Source organism: Arachis stenosperma, chromosome 9 (assembly GCF_014773155.1).
Source record: "Arachis stenosperma cultivar V10309 chromosome 9, arast.V10309.gnm1.PFL2, whole genome shotgun sequence".
NCBI lineage: Eukaryota > Viridiplantae > Streptophyta > Magnoliopsida > Fabales > Fabaceae > Arachis > Arachis stenosperma.
The window spans coordinates 24,382,844-24,393,086 of record NC_080385.1 but is presented as its reverse complement, the minus strand read 5'-3'; the positions used below and the strand labels follow the sequence as shown (position 1 = coordinate 24,393,086).

The 10,243-nt window shown below is 39.3% G+C and overlaps 1 protein-coding gene across 1 annotated transcript; it reads right to left on the bottom strand.

Annotated features, from left to right (window-relative positions):
* Positions 1 to 5,512: 5,512 nt before the first annotated feature.
* On the bottom strand, positions 5,513 to 8,137 carry LOC130949252 (uncharacterized). Its single transcript, XM_057878024.1, has 5 exons — positions 8,113 to 8,137; positions 7,736 to 7,815; positions 6,774 to 6,960; positions 5,712 to 5,899; positions 5,513 to 5,629 (listed from the first exon to the last, which is right to left on the bottom strand). The coding sequence occupies exons 1-5, from the start codon at positions 8,135 to 8,137 to the stop codon at positions 5,513 to 5,515; spliced, it is 597 nt and encodes a 198-aa protein (XP_057734007.1).
* Between the last annotated feature and the right edge of the window lie 2,106 nt (positions 8,138 to 10,243).

Here is a 10,243-nt window from a genome sequence, read left to right as displayed (position 1 = left end):
ACACTAGAATCAATACCAATCAACATACATGAACAACAACAACCATCTATTTTGATTAATTTAATTGGAACACAAAAAAGGTTTTTTTCCCTCTATTTTTTTTCTAGTTGATTCAGTCTTATAGCAACCAATAAACAATTACTAATTACATCAGAAAATTGTGATAAAATGAAGTGGATTACATACCGGCAAGGCAGTCACTGATTTTATTTTTGAGGTGTCATGGCCTCTAAACTGTGCAACAGCCTTGGCCATTTGAACTCGCGATACCTTATCAGGTCCACCAGCATTGAGTAGCAATTGTATTTGCTTATCCTCTGTAAAAAAAATTAGAAAAGTAGAAATCATGGCTGCAAAATTAGTTAAAAAAGAATAAAGAGAGCATTTGAAAAGGGCTAAAAGAAAATGAAAATGCCAAGGGAAATCATATTTACATGAAATTCTGTATTTATATGTAACTCAGCTATAATATATTGCCAAATTGCATTGTGTTTTATTGAATAGCATATCAATTATATATACAGTACTGTACCTAACAATTAGCTATCTGATTTTCTAATTGCGGTAATACAAGATATTTATAGCCAATAAAACGAGATACACCAAATCAACTAAAACTGAAAAGAATTTGTTTCCTAATATTTAGCCGTGACATATGTGGCTTGATATGCATCAGATTTCATTACCCCCCCTCAAGTTGGGGCATGTAAGTTACAAATGCCCAACTTGTCCAACATTGATGCGAATGAATGGGAGCTCAGAGCTTTAGTCAAGATATCTGCAACCTGAGATTTTGTTGGGACATAGGAGGGAAGGATGAGGCCCTGGATGACAGCATCACGAACAAGATGACAATCAACCTCAATATGCTTAGTACGCTCATGAAAAATAGGGTTCTTAGCAATATGAAGTGCTGCCTGGCTATCACATGAGAGAGGTATGGGTTGCGTGTGGGAGATCCCAAGACTCAAGAGCAGTTCCTTTAACCATTTGAGTTCACAAGTGGTATTAGCCATGGAGCGATACTCGGCTTCTGCAGAGGACCGTGACACTGTATGTTGTTTCTTTGTTTTCCATAAAATTGGCGAGTTGCCAAGGAGAATAACCCAGCCAGTGAGAGACCGACGAATAAGAGGGCAACCCTCCCAATCAGAATCACACCAAGCATGCAAGGTAAAATCGTTTTCCCGGTGCAATAAAACACCTTGACCAGGTCGGCTTTTTAGATAGCGAACAACTCGTAAGGCGGCCTGCCAGTGTTCTTCACGAGGTTGGTGCATAAACTGAGAAAGAATGTGAACACTGTATGAGAGTTCCGGGCGAGTAAAGCACAAATAAATGAGACGACCAACCAAACGACGATACTGGGCTGCATCAGAGAGCAAAGGTCCTTCAGCCAATGCAAAGCGGTGATTTTCTTCAATAGGTGTAGACACAGGCCGAGAGCCAAGCATGCCAGTCTCCATGATAATATCTAACGCATATTTGCGTTGGTTAAGAAAAATTCCAGTGGAAGAGCGAGCCACTTCCACCCCTAGAAAGTATTTTAGTTTCCCCAAGTCTTTCATGTGGAAACATTGATTCAAGTAGTCCTTGAACTGGCGAATAGCAAGAGAATTATTACCAGCCACGATAAGGTCATCAACATAAACGAGCACTACAAGCTGATTATTGTGATGACGATAGACAAACAATGAGTGATCGGAGGCACACTGCTGAAACTCGTACTGAAGGAGGGCAACAGAAAGTTTAGAGAACCAGCAGCGTGGAGCTTGGCGGAGTCCGTAGAGGAATTTTTGAAGTTTACACACCATGCCAGGAGTAGGGACGTGAAACCCCGGTGGCAATTTCATATAAACATCCTCCTCAAGATCCCCATGGAGGAAGGCATTGTGAACATCCATTTGATGGAGTTCCCAATCCTTAGCAGCGGCCACAGCTAAAATAGTGCGAATAGTTACCATTTTTGCGACCGGGGCGAAGGTTTCATTATAATCCAGCCCTTTAATTTGATGATTACCAAGGATGACGAGGCGTGCCTTAAACCTTTCAACTTGCCCATCCGAACGATATTTGATGCAATAAATCCATTTGCACCCTAAAGCCTTCTTCTGCGGAGGTAGATGGGTAAGGTGCCAAGTACCATTGTCCTGAAGAGCTTTAATTTCAACGCTCATGGCTTCTCTCCATCGAGCATCACATATTGCCTCATGAAAATTTGTGGGTTCACGTTCTTACCCTAATGCTGCTAGGAAAGTACAGTGTTACACAGAAAATTTATCGCATGACATATATTGAGATAAGGGATAGAGTGGACCTGAGGAATGTGATGGAGAGGGTGAAGAGATGGACGGGTTTACGATGATCGTGTTGGTGACAAAATCACGCAGCTTGATCGAAGGGTGCTTTACGCCGTGTCCACGACCCAGAGGAAGTTCAGAGAGCGTGGTGGTGTCGGTAGAAAGAGGCACATCATCTTAGACAGTTGGTGAGGGGCTGCTGGTTTCGATGAGGGGTGAAGCTGTCCTTGTTGGGTCTGTATGTGGAGATTCACTCCCCCCAACAGCAACAATGGTCTCGTCATTGGAATTAACTTGAGGAAGGACCTCCTCGTGAACATCAAGTGTGGGCTTATTATTAATGGACTCCAAAAAATTTTTCTCATGCACTAAAGAAATGGAAACCAAATTTTCCTGGGCCAAACACGTAAACGGGAACTCGGTTTCTACAAATTTGACATCACGAGATATAAAGAAAATATTTCTTTTCATATCATAAAGTTTTCATCCTTTCTTTCCAAATGGGTATCCCACAAATGCGCATGTACGAGTTCGGCTGGCAAATTTATCACCCCTTGGTTTGTTGATTGTGCGCATAACACAATGAGCCAAAAACTCTAAGATGATTATAGTCAGGTGGTTTTTCATGTATCATTTCAAAAGGAGTTTTTCCGTTAAGAACAGATGATGGTGTTAGGTTGATCAAGTGTCCTACAGTTAAAACACATTCTCCCCAGAATCAAATGGGCAAAGATCCTTGAAATCTCAGTGCACGAGCTACATTAAGAATATGTCTATGTTTTCTATCTACCCTTCCATTTTGTTGGGGTGTCCCAGCGCAAGATGTTTGATGAACAATTCCATGCTGCAAAAAATATGGACGCATACAGATGAACTCGGTCCCATTATCAATGCGCACTTCTTTGACTTGTTTATAAAACTGCCTTTCAATGAGAGCAAAGAAATTAATCATCACACTTGACACCTCCCGCTTTTCACACAACAAATAGATCCAAACTATTCTTGAATAATCATCAACAATTGTTAAAAAATAAGATGCTCCGCAAGAAGAGGGGGTACGATAGGGTCCCATAAATCACAATGTATTAAATCAAAAGGATGTGTTGCATGAGAATCACTTGATGAAAATTTATCTCGTGTTTGTTTAGATTTTTCACAAACTTCACATAATTTATTCTTCTCTTTAAATTTACAACCACCATTCAAATTTGGCAACATTTGTACCACTTTATAGGAAGGATGTCCCATTCGCTTGTGCCAAAGATCAATACTACTCTTCTCTTGGGTTTGAGATGCTGTGAATTTGCGAACACCACGGTACATGTAGAGCCCATCTCTTTGTTCACCCGCTCCAATCAGCATCCTCGAAATGAGGTCCTGCATAGCACAAAGCTCATGAGTAAATAGTACAGTATAATTTGCATCCTTTGTTAATTGTGATACTGAAATCAAATTGCATCTTAGTTTTGGCACATATAAAACATTGGTCAATTTAAGCCCTCCATCAAGAGTCACTGTTCCCTTTGTATTTGCAAGAACTTCTTCTCCGTTTGGTAGCCCCACCGTGCATGCTTCAATACACTCTAGGCCCCTTAGATCTCTTGAATTCCCTGTCATATGGTTAGAGGCTCCACTATCTATAATCCACACAACATATCCTTCCTTACCAGTCATGCTTTCAGTTCTACTTCCGTTTTTGCCATTTAGCATCTCTAACAGCGTCTGCCATTATTTTTGGCTAAGTCCAGTCATTGCGCTTCCTCCTATTTCTTCTTCATGGTCACTTGATTTTTCTGTTGTGGCTTGTGCTGTGTTGGCACGTATGACAGCCCCCTCGCAAGCGTCCTCCCTGCTTATGCGAGGTCTTGGTGTTGCTTCCCTTTTCGTCTCGAGATCGATCTCCCCACCATTCCAGATACCCAATCAGTTGAAAGCACCCCTTGATCTCATGTTCTGTTCTTCTGCAGTGAGAACATACGAGTGACTTTATTTCATTTCGGCTTTTGTGCTTGTACCCAGTGTGTACTGCCAGTCCCATTATGCTTCTTTTGTCTTCCTTGGTTCTGCTGATCGTCTTCATTCTCTCTTCCTGTACCAAAGTTGCATACACTTTGTTGAGAGAAGGTAGAGGACCCGTTGCGAGAATATTGGATCGCACTGTGCCATAGCTTATGTCTTCTAACCCCATTAGAAACTGATGCACCTTTTCTTCTTCCCTTCTCTTATCTAATCGTGACCCAATATCACACTTGCAGCCTCCGCAAGAGCATCTAAGCACTGGTTCATGGTTTGTCAACTCATCCCAAAGAGTCTTTAGTTTTCCATAGTATTCCACCATAGCCAGTCCTTGTTGTTTGCACTCGGCAAGTTCAACTTTCAATTGTCGAATTCTAGGACCATTCACGATGGAAAATTGCTCCTTGATTTCTTCCCAAAGATCCTTTGCATCTTCAACGTATGAGATGGTAGAGCGCAGCCGTGGCTCAATCGTATTCATCACCGATGAGACCAGCATGGATTGAACAGTCCACCAGTCCTCCATTTCAGATGCCCCTTCTTGTGGCTTCTTGTGAGTTCCATCTAGAAACCCCCACTTTTTCCTAGCACGTAGCGACACCTTCACAGCTCGAGCCCATTCTTCGTAGTTCTCTCCTCGTAATTGCACTTGTGTGATTACGTTTCCAGGATTGTCGTTAGCGCTCAGATCATAAGGCGATGGTCCTTTGTTGGATTCATTTTCGTCTTTTTTTGAATTCTCTCTTTTTGGAGGAGTCTCACCTACTCCAGCCATTTCAGCGGTGGAGGTCTCTTTTATGTGATGATTATCAGAGCCAACCTAGCTCTGATACCATGCCAAATTGCATTGTGTTTTATTGAATAGCATATCAATTATATATACAGTACTGTACCTAACAATTAGCTATCTGATTTCCTAATTGTGGTAATACAAGATATTTACAGCCAATAAAATGGGAAACACCAAATCAACTAAAACTGAAAAGAATTTGTTTCCTAATATTTAGCCGTGACATATGTGGCTTGATATGCATTAGATTTCATTATATATGAATAATTTTCATAGGTAGGAAGTAACCCTTCTCCAATATAATGTTCAGAATGACATACTAAATCTCTCATTTAGATGTTCTTTTACTTAAAAACATTTTGATCAATATATAAGCTTTGGTTCTAAAACTCCTATTACCTGATATTCATAAGCTTGGTAAAGCTAGTATTATATTTACAAGATCCTTAATAAAAATCGGACAACAGAATTCATCGTGAAAGAACTGCACTTCTTCTCCTTTAGCAAGGACGCCATCCATCCACTGCATCAAGAGATAGATTTAATTAATAACATCGAGTAACTATTAAATAATAACATACAAAGTTCAAATATTGTATATCCACCTGAATTGGAAGAGATTTCGGAACAAGTGAGACTGTTTGTGGTTCATAGATGATACTGCTTCTCAAAATTGCATAACTCGAGTAATTTTCGGAAATGAACTGCTCAGCTACGACTTTAGTTTTACCATAAACATGTACCGGAATAGCAATGTCTTTTTCCTTGTAAAAGGGCTTTTCCCCTTCATAAACTGATGAGAAGAAATATAAATATAAGAATAAAGCATTTGTATGATAAGAAAAACGGATAAAGAAAAATGGAAAGCATTCGTATGCTGTTGCATTTGCATAAAACATATGATAAGAACAAAGCTTAATTAAGCATTTTATAGTATAGATTATGAAATTATCAAGGTTTATATTTTTCTTTTAAGGTATGTAAGATGTAATATTTCTATGGTAAAGAACAAAGAGGTAATATGGACTTCCCAAATTAAACAAAGTATTCTTTGTAATCATCATCAGTTTAATTTCCTTAAAGAGGCTCCAAGCTATTAATCTTCATGAAGATAATTTAACTTTCAGAAATTTGTTTTATCCTATTTCAAAAGATAAAAGGTATTATATTATCAATTACATGATTTAGTTCTCAAATAATAATAATAATAGAGCCAATCACCCATCATATGCTGGTTAATCAACTTATGATCTAATCCTCAGCAACCTAACATCACATGCACCATCATGTACCACTTGAAAAGATATCAATGAATAATGAATACCTGAAAGAATAGATCAGTGGGGAATCTGAGCGATTTAACAGTCCAATAAGCCATCTTGTCCATAAATGTTACCAGCGCATGGTGCTTCTTCAAATCAATGTTCAGATATGCTTTGTATGTCTCCAATGCTTCATTATATATATTCAATATATATATATATATATATATATATATATATATATATATATATATTCAATAAAACAAAAGAAAACTTTTCAAGAAGAGAATAAATAACAATAGATTTGAAAATAAATATCTAATTGATAAAACCAAATCAAAATAAAAATACAGAGACATTCTCTAAAAGTGAGAAATCAAAATCAGAGATACAAAATTAAAGTACCTTGATTGAAGGAGAAAATCAGCTTAACCGGAAGACCGTTGTTGTTGTTATCGGAGAAGAAGTTACCACAGAAGGCGACGCTGAGAAAAGAACGTCGCGAGGCGAGCAACGACAGATCTGAACGCGGATGCGACAATCTACGACAATGGCAGAACAAGCAGAGGAGGTACGCAGCGAGTGTAACACCCTACCACACAAAGCTTTACACTTATGATGTAAAACAGAGGTGGTGTGATATTACGACTTCTAAAATAAAAATATATAATAATATTGAAAAAGATACAGTATACGAGGAGCTTTGAAAAACGGTTAAAACAAAAATCGTAAAATAAAAAGCGCAACGCTCCGGAAACAAGATTACTAGCGTGTGAAGACACTAAGGTTCAAAGGCATAAATAAACAGAAAGTAGGAATATAGGGTCAAGAATACAAAATAACAAGTTCCTAACTCAGCTTGCGAAATTAAGGTTGGCCGGAAAATATTTACATACAGAAAATACAGCTAATAGCCCAAATTACATGTTTAAAATCCTAGTTCTCTACAAACCTATAGGAGATACAAAATAAAACAAGTATATATATATATATATATATATATATATATATATATATATATATATATATATATATATATATATATATATATATATATATATATAGCAAAGGACCAAAAGTAAATTCCCAATATTAATCCACTTCACTGCAGAAGCTCCAGACGCCTACCGAGGTGCTTCTCGACCTGCATCTGAAAAATAACAACATAGTATGAGATGAAAACCGGAGGTTCTTAGCACAGTAAAGGTGCCACGCACATAAGATATAAGGCCCTGAGAATGCCAGAGGCGATCCTAGGACGCCGACACTAAAACCATAGAGCTTAAAATACAAAAACAGAAACCATAACGGGTGGTCTTCTAAGGTTCTAACTTAAACAAATCTTGAACTAGATTGAACTCCCTAACTTCCCTGTCTTTCCTCCAATCCTCCAACACCAATGATACTGCACAGACAATCAAGCAAGCAAGGACAAAGTATACAAGTACTGCAATTAGCAAATATAACAATTAACATAATAATTCACTTTGGCATTCTCAATTAATGCACAAACAAGCAAAGCAAACAATATGTATATGATGCATGCCTGTCCTATAGCTGATGATATCATCTGTTAGTTATATAGCCAACCCGACACGTCCTGGTAGCTAACTATGGAGAGAAACACCCATGCAGAGCAAGTGGGTTTGAGTTACAACCCCCTTGCTACTACCTGCTTAAACCAGAGCCAGTGGAATAACCACTACTACGGCTACTACCCAGGCGGGCGTTTAAAAAGCTCAACCTGGAGCAAGTGGAATAACCACCATTGCTACTACTACCCAGGCATCACAATCGCTGACCTGGAGCAAGCGGGATGAACTGCAGCCCTTGCTACTGTCCAGGTATCTCAAACATACATTCATTTATCCCAAATCAGTTCAATCATCAATCATCACATCATTATCATAAATGTTCATAATTTCCATAACACTTTCACACTTCTCAATCATGATTCATCATATTTTCAAGCTTTCTTCTCTTGCAAGTTACCACCCCTTCCTATCTTCACCTCATCACTAAGTATACAACTAAAGTTTAGGGGCTAAAGGGTGAAAATAGAGGTTTAGAGATTCAAATTTTGGTTTTAAATACAAAATGTTCATTTGCTGAAAAACAGGGCTATGCATACGAATGTCATGTGTATGCGTACGCATACGTGTAATTTTGCCCAGGTCACGCGTACGTGATGAGCGGATAATTTGTACGCTTTTTGGCATTGTTTTTAGTATGTTTTTGGTAGTTTTAGTTGAGTTCTTAGTATATTTTTATTAGTTTTTAGTTAAAATTCACTTTTCTGGACTTTACTATGAGTTTGTGTGTTTTTCTGTGATTTCAGGTATTTTCTGGCTGAAATTGAGGGATCTGAGCAAAAATATGATCCAGAGACTCAAAAGGACTGCAGATGCTGTTGGATTCTGACCTCCCTGCACTCGAAGTGGATTTTCTGGAGCTACAGAAGCCCAATTGGCGCGCTCTCAACGGCGTTGGAAAGTAGACATCCTGGGCTTTCCAGCAATATATGATAGTCCATACTTTGCCCAAGATTTGATGGCCCAAACCGGCGTTCAAAGTCACCTCAAGAAATCCCAGCGTTAAACGCTGGAACTGGCACCCAAATGAGAGTTAAACGCCCAAACTGGCATAAAAGCTGGCGTTTAACTCCAAGAAGAGTCTCTACACGAAAGTGCTTCATTGCTCAGCCCAAGCACACACCAAGTGGGCCCGGAAGTGGATTTTTATGTCATTTACTCATCTCTGTACACCCTAGGCTACTAGTTTTCTATAAGTAGGACCTTTTACTATTGTATTATCATCTTGGTTCTTCTGGTTCCCTCTCTGGGGCCGAAACCAATGATCACTCTTGTTCTTATGTATTTTCAACGGTGGAGTTTCTACACACCATAGATTAAGGTGTGGAGCTCTGCTGTACCTCGAGTATTAATGCAATTACTATTGTTCTTCCATTCAATTCCGCTTGTTCTTGTTCTAAGATATCACTTGTTTTTCAACTTGATGAATGTGATGATCCGTGACACTCATCATCATTCTCACTCATGAACAAGGTGACTGACAACCACTCTTGTTCTACAAGCAATCAAAGCTCTAGTGAATATCTCTTGGATTCCTGATAACACGATGCATGGTTGATCGCCTGACAACCGAGTGCTCGCCTGACAAACGAGCCAGCCATTCCGTGAGATCAGAGTCTTCGTGGTATAGGCGAGAACTGATGGCAGCATTCAAGAGAATCCGGAAGGTCTAACCTTGTCTGTGGTATTCTGAGTAGGATTCAATGACTGAATGACTGTGACGTGCTTCAAACTCCTGAGGGCGGGGCGTTAGTGACAGACGCAAAAGAATCACTGGATTCTATTCCGGCCTGATTGAGAACCGACAGATGAATTCCGCTATGCTGTGACAGAGCATATGCAATCGCTTTCACTGAGAGGATGGGAGGTAGCCACTGACAATGGTGAAACCCTTGCTTAAGCTTGCCATGGAAAGGAGTAAGAAGGATTGGATGAAGGCAGTAGGAAAGCAGAGAGACGGAAGGGAAGGCATCTTCATGCGCTTATCTGAAGTTCCTACCAATGAATTACATAAGTATCTCTATCTTTATCTTTTATGTTATTTTCGTTCATCACCATATACATTTGAGTCTGCCTGACTGAGATTTACAAGGTGACCATAGCTTGCTTCATACCAACAATCTCCGTGGGATCGACCCTTACTCACGTAAGGTATTACTTGGACGACCCAGTGCACTTGCTGGTTAGTTGTGTGAAGTTGTAGTGATCACAATTTCGCGCACCAAGTTTTTGGCGCCGTTGCCGGGGATTGTTTGTGTATGGACAACTGACGGTTCATCTTGT